The sequence below is a fragment of the Eptatretus burgeri genome, chromosome 5, assembly GCF_056783735.1.
Source record: "Eptatretus burgeri isolate ZD-2024b chromosome 5, Ebu_testis_v1, whole genome shotgun sequence".
NCBI lineage: Eukaryota > Metazoa > Chordata > Myxini > Myxiniformes > Myxinidae > Eptatretus > Eptatretus burgeri.
In genome coordinates, this window is record NC_140965.1 from 119,223,604 (window position 1) to 119,249,523 (window position 25,920).

At 43.7% G+C, this 25,920-nt stretch overlaps 1 protein-coding gene across 1 annotated transcript in view; it reads left to right on the forward strand.

Annotated features, from left to right (window-relative positions):
- The window catches only part of LOC147027237 (visual pigment-like receptor peropsin), a 32,736-nt gene extending 9,242 nt beyond the window's left edge, over positions 1 to 23,494 (forward strand). The window contains exons 6-9 of the mRNA XM_085883605.1: positions 4,867 to 5,008; positions 21,525 to 21,702; positions 21,860 to 22,038; positions 22,174 to 23,494. Coding sequence (XP_085739731.1) covers positions 4,867 to 5,008; positions 21,525 to 21,702; positions 21,860 to 22,038; positions 22,174 to 22,273 — 599 coding nt within the window. The 3' untranslated portion in view covers positions 22,274 to 23,494. The remainder of the gene's footprint in view (positions 1 to 4,866; positions 5,009 to 21,524; positions 21,703 to 21,859; positions 22,039 to 22,173) is intronic.
- The last annotated feature ends 2,426 nt before the right edge of the window (positions 23,495 to 25,920 follow it).

Here is a 25,920-nt window from a genome sequence, read left to right on the forward strand (position 1 = left end):
TTAAATAATTTTCAAAAAGAGTGTTCTTCTCACTCCACATACTCATACCTGGGGATTTGCTTGCCATCCACTCCATGTCATGATCCTATCCCAATAGCAAAGGAATAATTTGAATGTTTCTGTTGCCTAATGAAAGCTTCTCTGCAGTGATATTCAAATGCACCACCATTGTTTAAATAGTGATGTTAATTATTGCACAATATTATGTTGTGAATTTCCTTGTTACTGAAGTTTATTTGCAATTATCACGTGATGACGAGTATTTCCAGAGGTGATTACGAAAACTTGATAATGAGTGCAATTTGCACGCCACCCATTGTGTCGGTCACCCATTGTGTCGGCCACCCATTGTGTCGGCCACCCATTGTGTCGGTCACCCATTGTGTCGGTCACCCATTGTGTCGGCCACCCATTGTGTCGGCCACCCACTGTGTCGGCCACCCATTGTGTCGGCCACCCATTGTGTCCGTCACCCATTATGTCGGCCACCCATTGTGTCGGTCACCCATTGTGTCAGTCACCCATTGTGTCAGCCACCCATTGTTTTGTTCACCCATTGCTGAAACCATGTGATTCTTGGTACGGAGCACCCTCTTTTGGACTGCACACAAAACTACATCGATGTGTGCGTTCATATGTTCAATTACAACAACAAGGTAAAGACAAACAGAAAAGGTAATTATTTCCACCAATTGTGTGCTTTGTCATCCAAAGTTGGGGGTAAAATGCCACAACAGAGTTTATATTTGCTGGCATCATTAACTTTCCTTTTCCTGTTCATTTTCTTTGGTGTAAAGGACAAACGAGAGGATTGTATTAGTAAAAGGGCCCCTGGGAGAAAGGTGGGGTAATTAAAGGGGTTTGATGAGGTGAGGGCAAATTGGGGGAAGGTACACACACACACACACACATCCAAGCACATGCAGGGTTACTTACAACCACCTTTATGTTCTACATGGTCTAAGGCTCATGGAACACTTGTTACACACGAATCACAGATACACACACAAACGGAGACACCAGACAATAGGGGTCAGGGTCAGGTATGGGAGCATGTGCCAGAACAGCGCGTCGCTGCGTCCACTTTCCGCCGGTACTCCAGGGGCCTCCGTCTGGCCATCCCCCAGGCAGATGCCAGGCCCATCCCCATCTCCTTGAGATGATGGTCAACCTGCTGCAACCATGAGGCAAGTGGTCGGTCCACTGGCCTCCTCCACTCATGAGACTCCCTCGCTGAGAGAATCTGGTGAGCAGGATCAGCATCAGGAAAACGAGCCACATGTCCATACAGCTGCAACTGATGCTCACGGACTATGCAGGTGACAAATCTCATCCGAGTCTCTCTCAGCAACCGCTCGTTGGACACAAAATCCGACCAGCGATAGCCAAGGATTCTCCGAAGAGACCTGGTACCAAAGGAATTAAGTCTCCGTCTCAGATCCTTGGTCAGAGTCCAAGTCTCGCACCCATAGAGCAAGACTGGAAGTACCAAGGACCTGAAGACTCGGACTTTCGTCCTCCCGCACAGGTACCGGCAGCGCCACACCCCATGATCCAGTGAATCCATGACTCCCCAGGCCCGACCCAGACGTCTATTGACCTCTGACTCGCAGCCAGCAGAGACATGAATATCACTGCCAAGGTAAGTGAATCTCTCCACGACCTCAACATCCTCACCACAAACAGACACAGACAGGACAGCAGCATCCAAGATGTCACCGAAAGCCTGGATCTTCGTTTTGACCCAAGAAACCCATAATCCCAACGGCTCCGACTCCTCATTCAGCACCTCGAGGGCCCCCGAGAGGATGTCTAAAGTCTCCGCAAAGATGACTGCATCATCTGCAAAATCAAGGTCCGAGATCTTGACATTGCCAAACGATGCACCGCAACTTGATCTCTCCGACATCCTCCCTAGAATCCAGTCCATACAAGTGCTGAAAAGTGTGGGGGCAAGTACACATCCCTGACGAACTCCAGTAACAACTGGAAATAAGTCAGAGATGATACCACCACACTTCACAGCACTCTCAGTACCAGAGTAGAGTTCAGACATCAGATCGATCAGTTTTGGTGGCACCCCACGAAGACCAAGAATCCTCCAGAGGACATCCCGATTCACTGAATCGAACGCTTTACAGAGATCAACATAGGCTGCAAGCAGCCCCTGCCGAAACTGTCGTCTGCGTTCGGTGAGGACACGAAGTGCAAGGATACGGTCAATCGTTGACCTCTTTGGTGTAAAGCCTGACTGCTCTGGACGCTGGTGCTCAAGCAGATGGTGGCGAACCCTATCGAGAATTATCCGAGCAAAGACCTTGCCCGGCACTGAGAGCAGCGTCACCCCTCGGTAGTTGTTGCAGTCTTGGCGATCACCCTTCCCTTTCCAGAGAGGGACAACAAGGCCCCTCTTCCAGTCAGTTGGGATGATGCCTGTGTTCCAGGCAGAGCACAAAACTGCATGCAACGACACGAGTGCAGCATTTCCACCAGCCTTGAGAAGTTCGGCATGGATGCCACAGATCCCTGGAGCTTTGCCCCGTTTCAACTGGTTCACCGCAGCCCGTGTTTCCACAAGCGTAGGTGGACCACAGTTGATTCGAGGGTCAGCAACAGGGATTGTAACACCCTTGACGTCCAACTCGACAGCTGGGGGATCAGCCTGGTACAACCGCTCAAAGTAACCGGCCCAGCGGGCCTTCACTTCGGACTCCTCTGTCAAGAGCCTACCACTCTCTGCTCGAACTGCAGTGCTCTGAGGGATGGGCTTGGATGAACGTAATGCACGAATTCCCCTGTAAGCGGGACGAGAATCACCTGTCCACAGGTGATGCTCTACCCCCTCACAGATTCCTCGCACATAGGCCTCCTTGTCCACCCTCAGTGCACGTACAGTTTTACGCCTCAGCTCCCTGAACAGCTCAGCTCTGCCATTCAGCCTGGCCCTGCGACTCTGGTCAATGGTATCCAGTGTCCCTTGAGAGACAAAATTCTTCTTTGCCCTGCGGTGAGCTCCAAGGCATCCACGGGCAACATCAAGGACGGTGGTCTTGAAGGCGCCCCACAACTCTTCAGGACCCCCCAAAGCACCCAGACCCCCCAAGTGTCCACTCAGCCTGTTCGCAAACTCCTCAGCTACTCTCTCATCCCTCAGCTTGGCAACATCCAGCCTCGGCTGGGATGGTACCATTCTCCAGGATTTAAGGTGCAGCTTTAGAGTTGCTACAACAAGCCTGTGGTCAGTCTTGAGGAACTGAGCACTCCGGTAGACCCTGCAGTTCTGGATCATCCTCCAACGACCGTCAATGAGGACATGGTCAATCTCCTTTGCCACACCGCCAGCGTTGGAATACCAAGTCCAGCGATGAGCTTGTGGGCGCTGAAACCATGAACCAGCCACCCCAAGTCCATGACTTCTTGCAAAGTCAAGGAACTTAGTGCTATTCTGGTTCATAGTTCCTGACCCATGGGGACCAACACACACCTCATAACCATCCCTATCAGTTCCAGTCGATGTATTGAAATCCCCCAAGACTAGAAGTGTATCTCGTCTGGGGCACTGATCAACCACAGACTCGAGTGTGGCGTAGAATGCATCCTTCACTGTGAGATCACTCGCCTCATTCGGAGCATAAACAGAGACCAGGGAAATGACACCTAAGGAGTGACGAATCCTTAATCTCATAATACGCTCGTTGACCGGTGTTACCTCAATTATCATTGGGGTCAGCTTATTGGACACAGCTACAGCAACTCCTTGGGTATGGTAACCATCAGAGCGACCAGACCAATAGTAGGTGTAACCACCCACCATTATCTCGCCGCAATCCGGTCTCCGAACCTCAGAGAGAGCTGCAATCCCGATGTCCAAACGCTTGAGCTCAGATGATAACAGAGACAGGTGATCATCCTCTCTTAGGGATAGGACATTCCAGGCACCCACCCGAAGGGACCACCTCAGGTTAACCCAAGGAGACCGCCGTCTGGTGGACGACACCTCAGCACCACTCCGACACACTCTCCCGCAATCTGATCCAGGGATGTTACCCCATGGTTTCCCTCCTATCAAAGATTGGGGGTCCTGAAGGCTTTGCCCCAATCCCGTCATCCGGTGAGCTGCCCTGCGAAGGCAAGCTGCACAGGAGGTACTCCCACGGAGTGGGTTTTCAGATTTTTTTGCGTTTTTGCGTTTTGCGGAATGAAGGGTTTTACGGTGGCCGGAGTGCAAATCCTGCCACCAACCTCCTAATAAGAAGTAACCCAACTGCAGGAGGACGTCCGCAGACACAGTTGGGCACTAGATATGGATGGCCGTTGGCTCACAAGGAGCTCCTCCGCCCTTTGACAGGTTTTGTTTTTAATCCTGCTGGGTGTCCATATCCAAACACCCTCCTCACCAGAAAACCTGGTGGGGGAGACGGTTTAGTCGCCGACAACCCGACCATGGAACAGGTTAGTACAGGTTTACATGGTACCTGTAGCAGGTCACAGATCGAACCTGATCTGACCTTTTTGTTCTACTTGGTCTAAGGCTCATGGAACACTTGTTACACACGAATCACAGATACACATACAAACGGAGACACCAGACAATAGGGGACTTTACTTTTTGAACGCGAGACAAACACAGCCGTCGACGTTGGGAGAAATAACTTCTGGAGCACTCAGGGTGCCGGCAATGCCATCTTTTGACATCTCTTTTCCCTTCACAGTCATCGAGGCAATTCAGGAGAAATCTCCTTCCCCCACAGCCTGCGGGATGCCAATGTACAGAGTGTGTCCCATTATCCCCAAACATCCATCTAAACATCCCCACACATCCATCTGATCATATCAATCTGGGTGTTTCTGGGTGTTTGCCAGCAGGTGTCTTCAGTTTTGCTGCACCTATTGTGCTTGCGTGGTGCAATGCTCTCTTCTGGGCAACGGCACCACTCTTCGGATGGGCGGCTTATGCTCCTGACCCGACTGGGACAACGTGCACTGTGCATTGGAGGCATGCGGACACGTGAGTACGGCTCACAAAAGTGGGAAAACGAAAATGTTGTCAAAGTACCGACAACTAATCCGCTCAATGATGAACTGAATAGCAGGTACATTAAATGAAAATTTACCTGTGGAAAGGTGAACGACCCAAAACACCTTGTGCACACTTGTCTTATGGTTTTCAATAATAATATGACCAGTTACTCCCACAGTGTTTCCAACAACAATGTTTGAATTTTTTTTTTTTCTTTTCTGACAATTCACTCTGACAACCGCATTGCGTAAAATACTTTGTGAAACTTGTTCTCGACAAAAGATGTGAAGGTCAATGCTCATGTCGAAAAGGCCATTGGATTCAAGACCATCCGTGATCCTATTCAATGAGAACCACAGGCATTTCATGCAAATTGTAAGTTGTATTCCTGGCAATTGAGAAACTAGTGTTTTTAAAAAACATCTTTCGAAACATGTAACTCCATGAAGTTACACAAACAGTTTCACTTTCTATCTTTGCTCACTATGTGGTGTGGCCACACTTGGTAAAGGTAACTTCCTGGAAACGCCTTGGAATGCTGCAGGTGGATCGCTGGAAGAAATCCTCATCCCTTTGATTCCACTCCTGCCTAAGAGCATCATACCTTTTCAGGTCCTCCAGTGACTGCACCTGACATTGTTGTGATATTAATTGTTGTGACATTGTTGTGATTCACATATTTGGAGAGACATACCTGCAGCGCTTATCATTTTCTGTAGGAACCAAACGTTAATCAACAGTTAATTGAACAAATAAGGTGATTTAATCACTTTTATTCATCTTCCATCTCTTCCCTTAAAAGGCGTGAGGTCCAACAGGACCAAGCTTCGACTGTTCCTGGACCACAGTACTTCGGCAACTTGTGAAATTTGCCAGGGAAGCAATAATTATTTAAACTAATACCAGCATCCTATAGGAGAAACTATATGGGAGAGTGGTTAAAGTCTTGTGGAATTACCCTCACGAATATCTGTATAAATAATTGTGTGTGTGTGTGTGTGTGTGTGTGTGTGTGTGTGTGTGTGTGTGTGTGTGTGTGTGTGTGTGTGTGTGTGTGTGTGTGTGTGTGTCAGTGCGTCTCCTCCATAAATCCAAAACCACGAAACCTAGCAGCCTGAAACTTTGCATGCACACTAATAAAACTCCAAGGAAGTGTAAGAGTTAAAATTGTGAGGTTGGGTTAATTAAAACACCCCTTTTGAAGATAATTAACGGCATTATTTAATTATATCCTTCACCAGGCGATCCTCGGCCATCTCCCTCTCTGAGTTCTTCAGGTGTTTCCTGGGTGACCTCGCTGGGGTCTGAAGCCGCCATGTTTTTTTTGGCCTGCTCAACCTCTCCTTGACTTGCAACAGGCCGCAACGATTTCTTCATGATTAAGTTGTTGTTTTCACTTTCCTCACTCATTATTGAATGCCTGTTCATCATAGCTAGGAATTGCTGGGCGCATTGCGATGCCTATAAACACCCGGAGACGGCAGCGTTCGTGGCTGTATTTAATTTCCGCACATGTGATCACCACGAGTATTTCTTAAACTAAGGAGAATTACGAAGGTTAAGCTCCAGAATCAAACTTACAACCAGGTTTGACGACTAGAAAAGTGTTCTTGAGTCCAATTCGGACATATTTGACATTTCGGGCATCTCTGGGAGGTGTATCTTTAATATGGTGGTTCGGTGATTGCTAATCGTGTGCCAAGCGAGCTATTTATCAACCGTTTTGTTGGAGTGCTTGTTTGAGTGCTTAAGCCACTTGGCCAGCACTCTACAAGCTGCTTGGTTGTTCGTTTCGATTAAAGTACATGTGCTTTCAATGTAACATGATTTGACGTAAGTTTCCGCCTGTTTTCGGGCCATGCAGTTACCGTGCGGTGGGTACCTCGGGTGGTGTATCATCCGCTGAAAATGTGCAATGATATTTTTTTACAGGACATCGTTTTTTTATGTTTTTGTGCAATCTCCGTTTAATATAATCCACCCCTCACTTCGACAACAATACATAATATATAAAAACAATAAGGTCCACCTGATCAGGTGCTTGCCATGATCTCGCTGTGAAGGCATTGAGAATGTTTCCACGTTTTGTGTTCTGTGCCTTGATATATTTTTTTAAATATAATTTTGTTAATTTCCCACTTGAATTCCTCTTTCAAAGAACTCTGTTGAAAGGAAAATCTTTGTGTTTGTCGTTTTTATGTTCCTCCTTCACTTGCTGCGATTTTTACCCTGAAGAGTGCAGCACGAAATGCTTCGGTCACTATTATGTCATGTTTGCTTGTGTCCATATTTATGCATGTGTACATTTGTGCGTGTGTGTACATATATACACTGTATTACCATAATGGAACTTCGTGTGTGTGTGTGTGTGTGTGTGTGTGTGTGTGTGTGTGTGTGTGTGTGTGTGTGTGTGTGTGTGTGTTGGTTCTTGGTTCTTGTTTGTTGGTTGTTATCTCCATATATGGGTTCCAGAAAGTGGAATGGAGCCCTCCCAGGTCTCAGTGTGTGTGTGTGTGTGTGTGTGTGTGTGTGTGTGTGTGTGTGTGTGTGTGTGTGTGTGTGTGTGTGTGTGTGTGTACATATGTGGGTTTCAGAATGTGGATTGGAGTCCTCCACGGGCAGGCTCAAACTATCCACCTTCATTTCGGTAAGGGGTCACAATTCATGGACCAAGATGTGAAGTTTTCTGTTCTCAGTTTTGTGTCGAGGGATCTCTTCAGGATCGTTACTGAACCCCAGGCAGCTTCCAACTGTAGTTCGTTTGTGGTGATATTCCCAGGGATGGTTTTTAATATATCTGTGATGTTCTTCGTCATCATTTTCATAGCACCAACTATCACTGGTACAACTTTGCCATTCTTCAGTTTCCAGGAACTTTTCACTTCATTCTTGAGGTTTTGTTATTTGGTTATTTTTTTTCATTTCTGCATCGTTAGTCCAAAATCACTGCTATTATCATCTCAATTAGCAATGCCTTCTTATTTTTGTACCTAAGTATGATATCTGGTTGCAACACTTTGTTTTCGATGTTCACACTCGATGGGATCATTTGGTCGACCATGAGTGGTACTTCAATGTTTTCAGTGATTACTTTTGGTTCATGTTCACACAAATTTTCTGGAACTCGGATATCAAAGTTTGCAGATGTTCCAGTGGATTACTTTACAAACTCTATTGTGTTGTTGTGTGTACAGCTGTTCTGACATGGGTTTTTTTAGTTTTGTTTTTTCGTGTTTGGTCATAAAGCATCACATATCATTCTCTTTGCTTACGCCACCTCCACCCCTCACCTGTCTGCTTTTTTTCCTCCTCCCCCCCCCCACCTCTCTCTCTCTCTCTCTCTCTCTCTCTCTCTCTCTCTCTCTCTCTCTCTCTCTCTCTCTCTCTCTCTCTCTCTCTCTCTCTCTCTCTGTCCCCTCCTCACTCCCACCTCCTAATAAAACGCAGCACTTTCCTCCCACACCTCTGTCACTCTCTTGCTGTGTGTGTTTGTCTCTCTCTTCCTCTCACCCACCCCCTCCTCGTACCCCTCCCTCCCACAGTGTATAGCAATGTTTGTTGAGGTGTCGCTCTCCCCACCTCCCCCCTCTTTCTTGCTCTCCCCTTCTTCATCCTCTTTGCCTTCCTTCACCCCTCTCTCCCTACACCTGCCTCCTCTCTCTATCTCTCTCTCTCTGTGTCTCTCCCTCTCTCTCTCTTTCTCCCCCCCCCCCCCTCCCCCCTTTTTTCCCCCTCCGCAAAGCGACGAGTTGCATTTGCTAGTAAATAGTATTTCCATGGTTGTTCAGCAGAAATTTCCACACCATTGTTTGGAATGTAAACCTGTGAAGGTTTGGATTTTAGCCATAGCAATGTTAACAACTTATCATGATCACCCAAGTGTTCTGTCAAGAGTATGTGCCTCCTACTCCTCCTCCTCTTCCTCCTCCTCCTCTTCCTCCTCCTCCTCCTCCTCCTCCTCTTCCTCCACCACCACCACCATAACCAGTGTTATAGAAATATGATGACCCTTTGATATAAATAAAACAAGACATCCACCTTCCACCATAAGCCTGGGGTTGACATAATGGTTAAGGTGGCTGGCTTAAGATCTTAGGGTCTTGAGTTTGAGCCTTTGTTGTTCAGTTAAATAACGCCAGGTGGGTTGACTCAGTTTGTCATCCTTCCGAGGTTGGCAAAATGAGTACCAGCTTATTGGAAACAGGGGCACTGCATCAGCAGCACAGCCTTGCTTCCAGAAAATGATGCAACCAGCAGTCACAGGCTGTGTATGAAACAATAACAACATTATTTTTTATCAGGATAAAAAAAATTACACTTCACATGCCATTTTGTAAACGTGTATCCATGAAATAATAAATAAAGTACTGAATCTAATCTACTCTCAAAGAATCCCATGTGAGATTATTAATCCTTGCGATAATTTATGGACCGGTGTTTGTGTGTTTGTTTGTCATATTACTCCTCCTACAGTTCTGGCCCAATTACATCCAGACTTGCTACAGAGGATCAGCCTGACCCCAATTAGTGTAAAGGGGTGTTTTTTTATCTTTGCCAGTGGTCTTGGGGAGTGAGGGGGGGGAACGCAAATTCTCCATGTAAATGTGTATCGTGGAGCACCACCTCAAGGTGGGGAAGGGTATTACAAGTCCCCACCATTTACAGTTCAGGATTCCTGGCTCCACGTTTTCCAGTGCAGTGAGGTGTGTTGAATTAGAAACAGTAAGTATGTTTTTACTTCATGCACGTAACCCAGGTTATTTGTTTTTTGTGTATACAGAGCTGTCAGTTGCTTATACACCGCCCAAATAAAGGTATGCATTAGAAGAACGCATTGCAAGCTTGGAACAAGATCGCCCGTCGGGCGTGTACTCCGCTAGTTTGTATAATGAATGCTGAACTTTATCTTTCCATCATTCTTTACCTGTGTGCCAAGTTTGAACAACATCGGAAAACACATGTCCGAGAAATGGTTGAGGACATGTTCCACATTGGGGGTCTTTACCACTCAAATGGCCACCAGTCGGCCATCTTGGATCTGATCTCAAAAAACATGCTTATGTGTACTATTATTCGTTGTCTTGGTGCGAGGTACGAATACAATCGGTCCATACATGTCTGAGATATCATTGCGGACACACGCATGCACAGGCATGAAAATTGAGATGAAATCCATCAGCCCCCCGTTTCGAACCAAGTCCAACTGGGACTCATAAAATACACAACTATCGATAAAACTATAAAAACACAATCTGAAAATGCAAAGTCCATCCGCCCCCACTTCGTATTTGGACTTCTTTTTCTTCCGCATGCTAAACTTGACGGAAACAGCTGAAAATATATAAATACAAAAAATTGACGATTTTAGGCGACCTTGACCTTTTCACCTCAAAAGCGATAGGTTTCAGTGACCCAAGATGCAAACCCTGCTCAAATTACAAGTCAATCACATGTAAATGAATGATTTGGTGACCTTTGACCTTTTGACTGCAAAACAATCAGCTTCTAACTTTTGATTGGTGAACCAATTCAGTGACCCAATGTGCAAATTCTAAAAATTTCAGGTCAATTGGATGAAAATTGACGATATTATGTGATTCTAACCTTTGATCTTTTCACCAAATTGTTAATTTGTCTTATCCATATTCTCATCATAAATCTTCAGTTAAAATTTGATGACAAAAGCGGACAGACAGACACGCACGCACGCACGCACGCACGCACGCACGCACACACACACACACACACACACACACACACACACACACACACACACACACACGCACACACAAGTGATTGCAAAACTCTGTCTCCAAATGCGCAGGGGATGGGCTAATTACACCAACCCACACAACGAATCTCACAACTACCTCGAACATAGACCTCTTCATCCAATTGTTAAAATTGACACCGACAACAAAAATGTCAAAAGATGTCGCGATGGCAATCCCGAAAAGGATTGTGGTGTTTTCTTATGTCATTATTCCAAAACTTGTGATTCCTTCCTTTTCATTTCTTCCTTTGTCATTCCTTCCTATCTTGTTTAGTTGTTTCTTGGGGGATTCTATCCCTACATATTTTTTCATTTTTATATGATGTTTTTTTCTGACTTGTATATATAAAAGGCAGTTCGTTTTTGGACTAATGCATGTTTGGATGTATCCACGCCATGCCATCCTCCCATTGGTTTACAAGCGGGCCAAACTCCACCCACAATTGTAACCTGAAAAAAAAAATCATACGTCCGCCATTTTGTGAAGGCCACAGTAGGCATAGGCCTCAGACTTCTGGCCTTAGACTTCAGTCCTCTGCCAGTGTAATTGGATTTATATAACCACGATGTATTATATTATACCAGCAAATACCACCCATCGCTTCATTGAATAAATTACTGAGGTGGGGGTGAGAGAGAGAGGGGAGAGTGAGGAGGTCGAGTGGGAAAGAGAGAGGAGAGGAGGAGTGGGGGAAGGGAAGGCAGTGAGAGGTGAGAGGAAGGGAAGGCAGTGAGAGGTGAGAGGAAGGGAAGGCGGTGAGAGGAAGGGAAGGCAGATGTGCAGTGGAGTGTTAATTACAATTCATACCATCTCATCAAAATGCTTATGCATAGAATAACAATGTGGATGGAAACAAAATAATGTGTGAAATCCATTTTCTACCGGTCATACTATAAAGACCAGCCGGAGACAAACACCGCCCGGACATGACCACCGTCCGGGTACATCCAGAGAGAGAGAGAGAGAGAGAGGGGGTGGGGAGGGGAGAGTGAGAGAGGTGTGGTAGAAGAGTGCTGCACTGTATTAGGAGGGGGTAGAGCAAGAAAGGGAGAGAGAGAGAGCGAGAGAGAGAGCGAGAGAGAGCGAGAGAGAGAGAGAGAGAGAGAGAGAGAGAGAGAGAGAGAGAGAGAGAGAGAGAGAGAGAGAGAGAGAGAGAGAGAGAGAGAGAGAGAGAGAGAGAGAGAGAGAGAGAGAGAGAGAGAGAGAGAGAGACAGAGAGAGAGAGAGAGAGTATGAGTGTACCAGAGAGAATATGTTATGCTTTATGAACCACACACACACACACACACACACACACACACACACACACACACACACACACACACACACACACACACACACACACACACACACACACACACACACACACACACGCACACTGTATTAGTGCCTGGCCGATATCGGCAATTCTTCAGGAATCAGCAGATTGGAGTCAGTGTGATTACCTACTACATTACATAGTGTATGCAACCCAAAACCTTGAGTAGCTTTCACCAAAAAACAACGTTGCATTTATCAAAACGTTTCAAGGAGATGTTCACAAACATAAATCTGTATAAACAGATGCATCTGATGGGTGGAAAAAAAAAATTGGATCGGTAATTTAGAAAACATGTTAATACGGCAAACGGCTCAGAAATCGGGTGTTTATCAAATATATTTTGCTTTGGAACTCACAAAGAGAAACACAACTTTATAAGGCACACCAGATAACTAATTGCTTTTGAAACATTCAGGAGGCCAAAGGAAAAACCTGATAAAACCTTCACAAGATACGGGATGAAACTTTGCCACCATGATGTCCGTAACAGGCATGGCATGTCCACACACCCGCAGAGAGTCCCTAAGGATCCAAATCTACCCATATGTACCACGCCTGTGTGCACTGTATACAAACACCACATGGCCAAAAGTATATGGACACCTGTTCGTCCAACATCTCATTCCAAAATCGTGGGCATTAACATGGAGTTGGTCTCCGCTTTGCTACTATAACAGCCTCCACTCTTCTGGGAAGGCTTTCCACGAGATGTTGGAACATTGCTGCGAGGATTTGCTTCCATTCAGTCACAAGAGCATTCGTGAGGTCGGGCACTGATGTTGAGCGATTAGGTCTGACTCGCAGTCGGTGTTCGATGAGGTTGAGATCAGGGCTCTGTACAGGCAAGTCAAGTTCTTCCACACCGATCTCGACAAACAATTTCTGAATGGACCTCACTTTATGCATGGGGGCATTGTCATGCTGAAAGAGGAAAGGGCCTTCTCCAAACTGCTGCCACAAAATTGGAAGCACAGAATCGTCTAGAATGTGGTTGTATGCTGTGGCATTAAGATTTCCCTTCACTGGAACTAAGGGGCCCAGCCTGAACCATGAAAAATAACCCCAGACCATTATTCCTCCTCCAACAAACTTTTCCATTGGCACTATGCATTCGGACAGGTAGTGTTCTCCCATCCGCCAAACCCAGATTAGTCCGTCGGATTGCTCGATGGTAAAGCGTGATTCATCATTCCAGAGAACGCGTTTCCACTGCTCCAGAGTCCAATGGTGGTGAGCTTTACACCACTCCAGCCGACGCATGGCATTGCGCATGGTGATATTAGGCTTGCGTTCGGCTGCTCAGCCATGGAAACCCATTTCATGAAGCTCTCGACGAACAGTGGTTGTGCTGATGTTGCTTCCAGAGTCAGTTTGGAACTTGGTAGTGAGTGTTGACACCGAGGACAGATGACATTTTTTTCCGCGCTCCGCACTTCAGCACTCTACGCTCCTGTTCTGTGAGCTTGTGTAGTCTACCTCTTCGGAGCTGAGCTGCTGTTGCTCCGAGACGTTTCCACTTCACAATAACATCAGTTACAGTTGACCGGAGCAGCTCTAGCATGCCAGAAATTTGATGAACTGACTTGTTGGAAAGGTGACATCCTATGACGGTGCCACGTTGAAAGTCACTGAGCTCTTCAGTATGTGCCATTCTCCTGCCAATATTTGTCTATAGAGATTGAATGGCTGTGTGCTTAATTTTATCCACCTGCCAGCAATGGTTGTGGCTGAAATAGCCGAAATCACTTATTAGAAGGGTGTTGACATACTTTTGGCCATGTAGTGTGCCTCTACCTTGGAGTAACTGTCGACTGTACATCCCGATTGGGACCCGAACTCTTCCGCTATCGACTGTGGGGCACTCAGTAAGTGGCTTGAGCACTCCAACAGAATGCCTGGCTTGGCAAGCGATTAGCAATTGCCCTCGATAAACTTTGCACCCGTAAACGCCCAATCTATGTCCGAATTGGACAAATGAACACTTGTTTTTTTAGCGTCGGAACTTCTGCTGAGATCAAACTTGGAGCTTACATTTTGTAATTCTGCTTCGTTTAAGAGATTCTTGAGGTTATCACATGGGCAGAAATGAAATGGAGCCATGAATGCCGGCGTCTCCTGGCATTTGTAAGCATTGCAATGCACCCAGTGATTTGTAGGTATGATGAACAGGCATTCGATGAAATGAGTGATTAAAGTGGAAAAAATTGGCTTTGTCATTAAGAAATCCTTGCAGCCTGTTCCAAGTCAAGGCATGGTTGAGCAGGCTAAAAAACATGGTGGCTTGAGACCTCAGCGAGGTTACCCAAGAAACGCCTCAAGACGCCATGTTGAGTGAGGTGGCCAAGGATCGCCTGATTAAGAATATAATTAAATTAGGCCATTTATCTTCAAAAGGGGTGTTTTAATTAAGCCAAATACCCAATTTTCACTCATGCTCTTCCTGGGATTTCCCAGTGTCCTGTTTGGCCCTGCTCCCTGTTCATCGTCAAAAGGTCAAACACTGAAAAATGCAATTACAAGCACACTTTTAAACACATTTTTAAATGAAATTTTGTGGATTCAATCAACATTGTGGGACACATGAAATATGTAACGATTTTTTTTTGATTTGACCCCCGGTTCATGCTCCAGGGGGATTTGGCCTTGTGGTCACAGGAATTAAAACAGGGTAAAAAATGTAACTCAAAATTTGATATTGGGTTATTTCTGGTCAAACTTTTTGCAATCTTTCAACTTTGCTAAATGTGGGAAGTGTGGGGATTCCCAATGGTGTGCCATTCACTTCGCTCAAGTTTTTTTTCAGATGCGATGCAGGCAATGATCTGTTGCCTTTACACTGTCCAAGTAAAAGGATGAGCAATTTGCATAATGAATTCGGTGGTTGTACACAATATTGGTTTTACCCTGCATTTTCAAGGCTAAATAGTGTGAAAATGCAGAAGTTACCCATCATTTTGACAGGCTTTTCTGCTTGTGAAATTACAAACAAAACCTATCTCATTCACAAAGTGCACGATTGTGTCTCCAATCCTATACCTTAGCCTATGATGTGCTGTTGTGAAGGGGTTACTGTTTTTTTTAGAATGAGTGACAAATTCAAGGAGTCTATTAATTACCCTGCGCTTGCGAAGCGAAAAGCAGGGTTACGCGATCGGTGGCGTACGTACATGTCGTACATCCTACGTGTCTGAATTTTGTAAAGAGCGTACACTAAAAAACATTCGGCAGAGGAAATTGAAACTTTGCCACATGTTACAGGATCATGTGATTACAGTGATCACTCTTTTGAGGTCAACATAGGCCAAAGGTCAACACAGGCCAATTTTCTAAAATCCTCAATTTTCATCCGATTGATTTGAAATTTGAACAGGATGTTCATGTCACCTCACTGAATTAAACCACAAATTATAATTTGTGGTAACAATAATTATTGTTGAGGTCAACTTAGGCCAAGACATCAACATTGGCCAATTTTTTTAAATTCTCAATTTTCATCCAATTGACTTGAAATTTGAACAGCATTCTCATAAAAATGACCATCATGTGTCACGTGGTCTGGCAGCCATATTGTATCTCAGGGAAAATCTTTGAAAATCTTCATGGGAGAAGCCACTTAACCGATCAATGCAAAATTTAACTGATTGATCAACTACCGATGGGAAATATGGTTTGATAAAGATGTCACCGGTCACGTGGTCTGGCACCATATTGGAACAAAGAAATACAAGGAAATACAAAGAAGACAGACATAGGTCGAGGCTATTAAGCCCATCATGCCTGCGTGAACACCATACTAATTTATCTACACAAGATCCAAAGAAGAAAATGCTTTTTTTAAAATCCATTTATTTTAAGTTTTTGGAGTTTTTGTGGGTTTTTTTTCTTTTTTTTCTTCCACCCAGGGGAGGGGGAATGGGCTTGGTTAAAAACACACCAACCACACAACCCCCCTTGACAAGACCCCCACCAACAGCACTACTTACACAATCACCCATCAATGATCAAACTACCTAAACGTCTTAACATCACCATACCCCTCTTTCTCCATAACTTCCAGGTACCGATCTAATTCAAATTTAAACTTATCTACAGTTTCTACTGCCGCTACCTTTCCAGGGAGACCATTCGATGCATTAGCTACTCTCTGAGTAAAAGTCCCATGCCTTACTACCGTCTCAACTCTCTTGTTCTTTACTCTCAGGCGTTGACCCCTGTCACTGTCTACTCTGTTGAATAATTCATCTGCACTTATTTTATCTATACCTTTAATTATATTAAACATCTCTATCATATCTCCTCGTAACCGCCTCCTTTCTAGTGTATAAATCCCTGTCGCCTTCAACTGCTCCTCATAGTTGAGTCTAGCAAGGCCTGGAATCAATCTAGTAACCCTGTGCCGAACCCTCTCTGTGGCATCTATGTCCTTCCTGAATTGTGGTGACCATAACTGCACACAATATTCTAGATGTGGCCCTCACAAAATTCCTGCACAATGTCAATACCACCTCTTTTGATTTATAATTGATCCCCCTCCTTATACAGCCTAAAACCCTATTTGCTTTACCTCTCGTGACCTGACACTGGGCTGCCTGCTTCCCTCCCGTATCTCTCACCACCCCCAGATCCTTCTCTTGTGTGACACACTCCAAAATTACCCCTTACATCCTGTAATCTCTATTTTCATTGCTCTTTCCCATCCCCAACACCTTACACTTGCTCAGGTTAAATTACATCAGCCAATCTTTTGCCCAATCTATACAAGTATCAATACTTTCCCGAATCTGATCACCGCCCCCTCTGCTATCCACCTTACCTCCAAGCTTTGTGTCATCTGCAAATTTGGAAAGCTTACTCTTTACCCCATTATCCAAATCGTTGATGTAAATAATGAATAGTAATGGTCTGAGTACTGATCCCTGAGGTACCCCACTACTTACATCCTCCCAGCAAGACATCCTCCGACTCACAGCCACTCTTTGCTTACTATTACTAAGCCAGTTTGCAATCCAATTAGCTACCTGACCAGTCACTCCACAATCCCTCATTTGGCTAATAACCTCCGATGTGGTTCCTCATCAAATGCCTTCTTAAAGTCGAGATTTGGTCTGTCCACTGCCTTTCCCTCATCCACCCAATCAGACACTGCTTCATGGAACTATAAAAGATTTGTTAAACAAACATGAACTACTTTTGGTAAACCCATGCTGACTACCTTTAATTAATTTGTACTTATTTCGAAAGATCCTCATCTGGTCCTTAATTAATGTCTCCAACACCTTCCACACAACTGAAGTCAAACTAACAGGTCTGTAGTTTCCCAATTCCTCTCTGGATCCTTTCTTAAATAATGGTGTTACATTTGCTACTCTCCAATCCTCCAGTACCTGTCTTGACTCCAGTGAACTATTGAAAATATCCCTGAACATCTCGCTTAACTGCTCAGCCTGCTCCATCAATACTGTCGGTTGCATATTATCTGGACCTGGAGCCTTATCTACTCTTACATTACCAAGCTGTTCCTTTACTTCCTCCACTCCAACCTGGATCTTATGTAAAAGCCCTTCTTCACCTCCTCGATAGATACTCTCAGCTATTGGCAATTCTCCTGACTGTTCTTGTGTAAAAGTTGAAGAAAAATATCTGCTTAATAAGCCTGCCATCTCACCTTCATCACTGACCACTCTCCTGGTGATATTCCTCAATGGTCAATGGGCCCACACTGGTCCTCACCTCTTCTTTTCCCCTGATATACTTAAAGAAAGCCTTGCTATAAGTTTTAATATTCTTAGCCATGTCCTTCTCATACTCTCTTTAGGCTTGCCGATTTATTTTCTGCACTTGCCTCTGTTTACTCCGTGAGTGATAGAACTCGAACTCCAGTAAATAAACAAGAAAAAAATACTTAAAAAAAAACAAAAGAGTTAGCTCACACCACGTCATTCTCAAGACTGTGTGGGGTATGTATTCTATGAAAACCATCTTGTTGCAGTTTGGTTGACCATTTATACCCCAGTTATATTCTGGAGGGTCCCAGACCATTTATACCCAGAAACAAATCCAGCAATGGCTGCAGACTGGAAACTTCTTACATGCAAAGGGAAAGTGGATCGGTGTTTTACCGTTCACTCTTCACAATATTGTTTAAACGGCCAATTTATTTCCATATAGTACTTATAGCCATATAAATAAATTTTAAAATAATAGCCATATAAATAAATTTTAAAAAACTTCTTCGTTCTTCATTCATGTGCAGCACAAGACTGTGGCATTGCATCCTTGGCTGAGGGTGGAGCTGTGCCGCTGATGCAATTCTCTCTGCTGGGTCGGGCAGGAATTTGTAATTTGTTCATGGTGCTGGCAATGGCTCAAAAACTCTTCGTGAATGACACCATGGGGACTTTCATATCCACCAACGAATGCTGGGAGACTGGACGCTTGTTTAATGTCCAACCGAGGGACAGAACACACATTGATGAATCAACCTACCCATGGAAAACCAGGATGACAGTTTATAGCTGGGTCAGGATTCAAACCTAGGCTAGATAGCTTCGAGGCAAGTGTACGTACCTCTCGGGTACATCCTGTCTGCCCTTCGACCATGATGTTGAGTCTCTAACCGAGTTAACTTATCTTGATTGAACGTTGTAAGATATTAACTGATTCACGTTTTTGGTATTTTAAGCATTCTCCATAGGAGGTGGCATTTGCAGCCCTTAAACCTGTGGCTCAACATTGGGCAAAGTGTCCTACCCCATGTAGCCTCCCCGGTCAGGGATACATGAAGCCATGGGAGCAGGTGGCGGATGGCCGTGCAGGCTGCTGGAACACATTGCCAGTCATGGTTGTATGACCTTGATGCTCGGCAGAGGATTCTCTTCTGGAGAACAATTGTGGGATCACCCATCTAGTATAGACACTGCCTGGAAGATGGCAATGGCAAACGACATCCACACTTGACAAGAAAACAATCATGATCAGACATCTAAGAGATAAAGCTATGGTGCTGGATGATGAGTCCCCCCAGGTTTGAAATCGACTCCCAACACTAACAGAGCTCTTGTAGACCTGCAACACGAACCCAGGTAAAAATCTGAAAGCTTAGTGCTTTTGAAATACTGTTGGCCAGAAGTCGTCCTTCTTCTTGCATGTAGCAGCTTGGCTGCCAGGTAGCTGTGCCCCTATACCAGTACAATGGTACTCAGAACGGCCAACGGGGCTCAAACTCAGGACCCTAAGATCCCAAGCTCGCCAACCTGTCCACTCGGGCAACCTCAGGCTTAAGTCACCCTGACTTTATGGGACAAGATACATGTAAAAACGTGGGTGTTGATGGTTTAACCATAAAGGCCAGGACTTCACCAGTTCATGACCTTGAACATCACAACATCCAACAAAGTTAATGCAAGATACTTCTTCTTGCCTGATCTTACAACATTGTAGCACGAATTATTTACAAGGCTATTAATGATAACACTTTCACATCTGTCTATCAGAGGACCTTACAAAGGGGCAGCAAAATAAAGAAAAGATCCAGCACTTACTTTTAATTGGAGCTCAACGTCACACCCGCACCTGCTATCTGATTGGACCACAGGTTGAGAACTCTGGGTGTTCTGATGTTGGTGATCCTAATTCATAGGATGCTACATTTGGGGGTTTAAAACAGTTTATTGCTTCAAACACAGATTGAGATGAATCCATTTGTAACCTGCATTTGCATGGTCACAAAAGGTAACTTGGTTTATCGTACATTCAGCAGTTACAAAATGCAATCATGATGAAACAACATTTTCAGGAATGTGGTGGTTGATGTGTTGGGGACCAGCGACATATTATATACGTGGAAGGATGTATGGATGGAGGTGGGTTAAATTGAGAAAGGAAAGAAAAAAGAGGTTGTTATGATGAGGGATAAGGGGGGAATAAAAGTAACAGAAGGTTGTGAGGAGAAGGAGGAGGAGGAGGTGGGAAAGTGGAGAGAGGTATATATGTGAAAGAGGAAGGAAAGAGGTATATATGTGAAAGAGGAAGGAGAAAGGTATATATGTGAAAGAAGATGGAGAGAGGTATATATGTGAAAGAAGAAGGAGAGAGGTGTATATGTGAAAGAAGATGGAGAGAGGTATATATGTGAAAGAAGAAGGAGAGAGGTGTATATGTGAAAGAAGATGGAGAGAGGTATATATGTGAAAGAAGAAGGAGAGAGGTATAAATGTGAAAGAAGAAGGAGAGAGGTATATATGTGAAAGAAGATGGAGAGAGGTATATATGTGAAAGAAGAAGGAGAGAGGTATATATGTGAAAGAGGAAGGAAAGAGGTATATATGTGAAAGAAGAAGGAAAGAGGTATATATGTGAAAGAAGAAGGAGAGAGGTATAAATGTGAAAGAAGATGGAGAGAGGTATATATGTGAAATAAGAAGGAAAGAGGTATATATGTGAAAGAGGAAGGAGAAAGGTATATATGTGAAAGAGGAAGGAAAGAGGTATATATGTGAAAGAAGAAGGAGAGAGGTATATATGTGAAAGAAGATGGAGAGAGGTATATATGTGAAAGAAGAAGGAGAGAGGTATATATATGTGAAAGAAGGAGAGAGGTATATATGTGAAAGAAGAAGGAGAGAGGTATATATGTGAAAGAAGATGGAGAGAGGTATATATGTGAAAGAAGAAGGAGAGAGGTATATATGTGAAAGAGGAAGGAAAGAGGTATATATGTGAAAGAAGAAGGAAAGAGGTATATATGTGAAAGAAGATGGAGAGAGGTATATATGTGAAAGAAGAAGGAGAGAGGTATATATGTGAAAGAGGAAGGAAAGAGGTATATATGTGAAAGAAGAAGGAGAGAGGTATATATGTGAAAGAAGAAGGAGAGAGGTATATATGTGAAAGAAGATGGAGAGAGGTATATATGTGAAAGAAGAAGGAGAGAGGTATATATATGTGAAAGAAGAAGGAGAGAGGTATATATGTGAAAGAAGAAGGAGAGAGGTATATATGTGAAAGAAGATGGAGAGAGGTATATATGTGAAAGAAGAAGGAGAGAGGTATATATGTGAAAGAGGAAGGAAAGAGGTATATATGTGAAAGAAGAAGGAAAGAGGTATATATGTGAAAGAAGATGGAGAGAGGTATATATGTGAAAGAAGAAGGAGAGAGGTATATATGTGAAAGAGGAAGGAAAGAGGTATATATGTGAAAGAAGAAGGAGAGAGCTATATATGTGAAAGAAGATGGAGAGAGGTATATATGTGAAAGAAGAAAGAGAGAGGTATATATGTGAAAGGGGAAGATCAGGGTGGGGAGAGTGGGGAGGTAAAATCCACTATTTTGCACATGTAATATATCAATGATAAGGTATGGGGTTTAATAATCGAGTGAGTGGTTGATCGGTGTGTGTTTTGTACAGGTCCTTTATGACATACACACTCGCCGTGGTGTTTGTCAACTTTGTTATTCCATTCGGTGCCATGTGCTTCTGCTATGGCCAGGTGTGGCGTTCTCTGCGGCATCGACACGAGAACTCCACAAACAAGGCCTGCGTGACCGCCATCACAGACTTGAACAACCAGCGTGCTGTCACCAAGGTGTGTTTTATAACTCGTGCACACGACGTGCCTTCGGACCTTTTTGGGATCAACAACAGCTCAAACCATTCGTGGTGTTGGTGGTTTATCGTTTTGACCATGCACCACCATTTGCTCTCGAACCGTTTGTAACACCATTCGTACGTGTGATCGCCAGATGTCAATGATGATGATAGCTGCGTTCCTCGTGGCCTGGTCTCCTTACGCAGTCATCTGCCTGTGGGCCTCCTTTGGGAACCCGCACGACATCCCTGGACCCATGGCAATCATCGCTCCACTTTTTGCCAAATCTTCCACATTCTACAATCCTATTATTTACATCTCCACAAATGCCTGGTGCTCACACTTCTGTACAGTACTGTATATCATGACATTGCATGCCTGTTCTCGTTTCCTGAATTGTCTCCTGATGTTCCGTACGAGGCTTTTGGAGGTAATGAGTAAAACGTTTCATTTGTTGTTCTTTTCCAGTTTCCGCAAAGCGTTGATGCACCTGCTCCGATGCCACAGCCACCAGGCGTTTACTCTGAACCACTCCTCACTTTGTGGATCTCAAATTCCACTCACATGATCATATGATCACATACACACACGCGCGCACATGTCCAAATGCAGGTCGTCGTGTTTGATTATTCGTTTTGAAAACTATGAGAACCGTTGAACAAACTCTACCTGTAACGCTTTTCTCTTTGTAACAAACTTAAAAGTGATGCCATAGTTAAAAATCGTTACAAACCGTGGAACTTGAAGTCATGACCCTCAAAACATGTAACATGATCACTCTGCCTAAGAAACACTCCTGTAGTAACGAAATGTGATTGATTACCGCATCAAATACTGTTCAAATCTTGGCATTTTACATTTTGAATGTTATTCTTACATACGCAGCACAAGGCTGTGGAGTAGTATCATGGCTGAGGGTGCCACAGTTGTGCCCCTGTAGGTTGGGACAATAATTTGTTCATGCTGTTGGCGAAAGCTCACCCACTCTTCCCAAAACACACCGTGTCTGTCAAAACAGACAGGACGACAAGTTTAACGTCCATCCGATGGACGACATACATTGATGAATCACCCTGCTGTAGATCCATTTTTATCATCATGGGTTTAAGGGTGATAAAATAAAATAATTGATGATAATTAAAACTTGATATTAAAATGAAATATTAAACCTGAAATAAAATGTACTCAAATATGATATGATTCTTCTTTAAAGTATGTATCCATTTGGAATTAACATGATTATATTTTTCCTTTGTATGGAAAGATCACCTTGATATTAAAAGTGTAAATAGGTTGAACTTTGCCAGTAAGTTTAATATAAGAAGAATTGTCATAAAAAAGGATTTTTTCATAAAAAGCATTTTTTCATAAAAGACATAACAAGTTGGAATGTGGATTTGAGACGTTGTCCAGGTGTATTCGCTAAGCTCTAGTCGTTTCAAGATAATATATCTTCCCAGTTTCGAAGAAGTAGACTGACCTTTTAATCTGCATAGGATGGAAACTTGTTTTAATGACCATTAGAGTTGGCATTTGCCGTCATTCTAGCATTCTGTGCGTTTTTTTTGTATTAGGAGAAGATTAATATGTCTGGATTTGAATATGTGTTCCAACCATTCAAGCAGAAGCTGTCTAAAAGACTGAAGATAAGCTTCACCTGGAAAATGTCAAGACCAGACAAACTGGTGCCAGTGCCAGAGATGATAAAAAACTGTCTTACTGAAGACTACATAAAAACTAAGATTCTCCATTTTATTTGAGAGATCTGGAATGTTTTTGTCTGTTCAGAACCTCCTATGCGCATATTAAAATGTGTTTGTTTGTTCAATAAATGTTCTAAATTGTACTAAAGTTGTGTAATTGTATCAACACTGCCTATGAAACACTGGGATGACTTTCACTGGATCTGGATTCAAACCCACACGAGACAGCTGTAGGGGTGATTGTGCATCTGTCTAAGCCATCCTTCCAGCCTTCAGATGGAATGCATTATTTTATTTTATTTTATTGGCATACATCAGATTATTATGTAGTGCATTATCCTGCTGGATTATATCAGCACAGTTTTACAGATTAACGGCTGTATGCTACTCTAACACAGTATGTATAAGTACTGGAGTGATAGGTTTGTAGAAATGCTTCTAATGACATCCAGTCTGGATCCCATCCATTGCAATCCCAGTAGAGCTGCTTGTTGTGGCGTTGCTCGACCAAATGGTTCCTGTGGCTCACCTGTAGTTTTTTTCTTTCAACTGCCTGAAGCTTGTAGGGTTCCTCTTTGGCAGGAAGGTATCGATACTGGATTTGCTTTTTGGCTCTGAATAATTATTGCAACGAATGCCAATAACATTATCAGTAACTCATGGATGGTTTATCATTCCCATCTCATGAGCGATGATCAGGAACAAAACGGGGCGATTGGATCGAGGTTGTAATTACAATGGTAGCCCACATAATGCAGCACATGGCATTGGTTCACTCGGCCAATTAATTAACTGCCGTGTAGTTGTTGGCACGGTTCCCCCTCTGCCTCGCTTAACTCAACGGTACGGTAAATCGACTGGGCGTGAAGATCCAGCTAGAATTGAGGGTTTCAGACAAATGGTCGCTCCAGACACGCCATCCTCTTGGAGCTATCCAGAGGTGACGTCCGAAATAGTATTCACTCCTCTCCAAAGTTTTCTCATTGTAATGCCACCTGAGCTTATTTCATGATGCTTTCAAATCAAAGTTGATATTCAAAGTCTTCACAAGCTATTCCAAAGTGATAAAGGTAAAAATGCATATTTTTGGTACATATGGTCAAGGCTCGTGGAACAGTTGTAAACACTTTCAATTGCGTGAGAAGACATATACAAATAAATTATTTTTCAGCCATTCCAGGTGTGCTCCTGTCTGCTCATCTATGCTCAATTGGCCAACACGGGACAACACATATACCTTTCAACATCTATGTATTGTGAAAACAAAAAACAGCATCTTAGCAGCCCTTTCCAATGTCATATCATGCCAAAACTGGAGGATGAGAAGTGACTGCCATTCAAAAACTTTGGCAAATAACTTTTTCCAATAAGGAGGAAATAATTTTGATGACAATGCAGGAAATAAAGGCAGTGTTTAGTGATGAAGATGAACCTTTTGGTACACTTCCAATAAAGCTCGAGGCCAAACAAAGTCTTTCATCAGGCTCTCCTCATTCTCCTTCAGGCTCCTCTCACCATTCAATCCTCCTACTCTCAGGTCTGAACCATCGTGGGTCCTTGAGCTTCCCTAATAATCTGCACAGGCATTCCAAATTCCTTTCAACTTCAAGGAAATCTCCTGATGGACTGCGTGGAGGTGGCTCCATCTTTTGGAGGAAGTGATCCGGCACACACACATCACAATTGAGGGCATTTATTGGTTCAATACTCTTCAATATACATTTGCATTTCACTGCCCCCTCCATTGATTGTTTTTTTTTGTGAATAAGTGCGATAACAGAGAAAATCAGATCATTCTTGTTATGTCAATCAACAGCCGCCAAACAATGTGACTGATTGCAAGGCAGCAGCCTGTTTATTCTGCAGCATGTAACGTTCACATATCTCCGACTCCACAAGATGGCGTCTCTCCACCGACATCACCATCCCACTTCCTCTTACATCATCATGTATCGAAGCCTGGTGTTGGCTTAACAGTTAAGGTGGCTGGCTTAAGATCTCCGGGTCTTGATTTCTAGCACCTGTCGGCCATTGAATTAATACCAGGTGTGGTTGACTCAGCCTATCATTCTTCCGAACTCTGCAAAATGAGTATCACTGTACTGGTAATAGACGGCACTGCATCAGCGGCACAGTCACACCCCAAGAAAAATGATGCAACCAGCAGTCATAGGATGCACACGATAGCTATTATGTATCTTAACAGCAATCCACAAACATCTGACAATTCAACAAGAGCAACATCATCGGAAAGAACATATAATAACACATAAGCAATAACAGCAATTCTCATTTTCTGAAGTATTCAAATACTTTCCCTAATTAACCCGAAAGCACAGGAGTAAATTATTTGTTTTTAAAGGTTACACAATAAGTGTAATCAGTGGTTTAACTTAAAAAATTAATCTTCTCCATTTATCTAAGGGGTTTTAGGGTGAAACTCACTTAGTCAACCAACCAGGTAAACATGAAGACCAAGGAGCTTTCCAAAGAAGTCAGACATGAAGTGGTG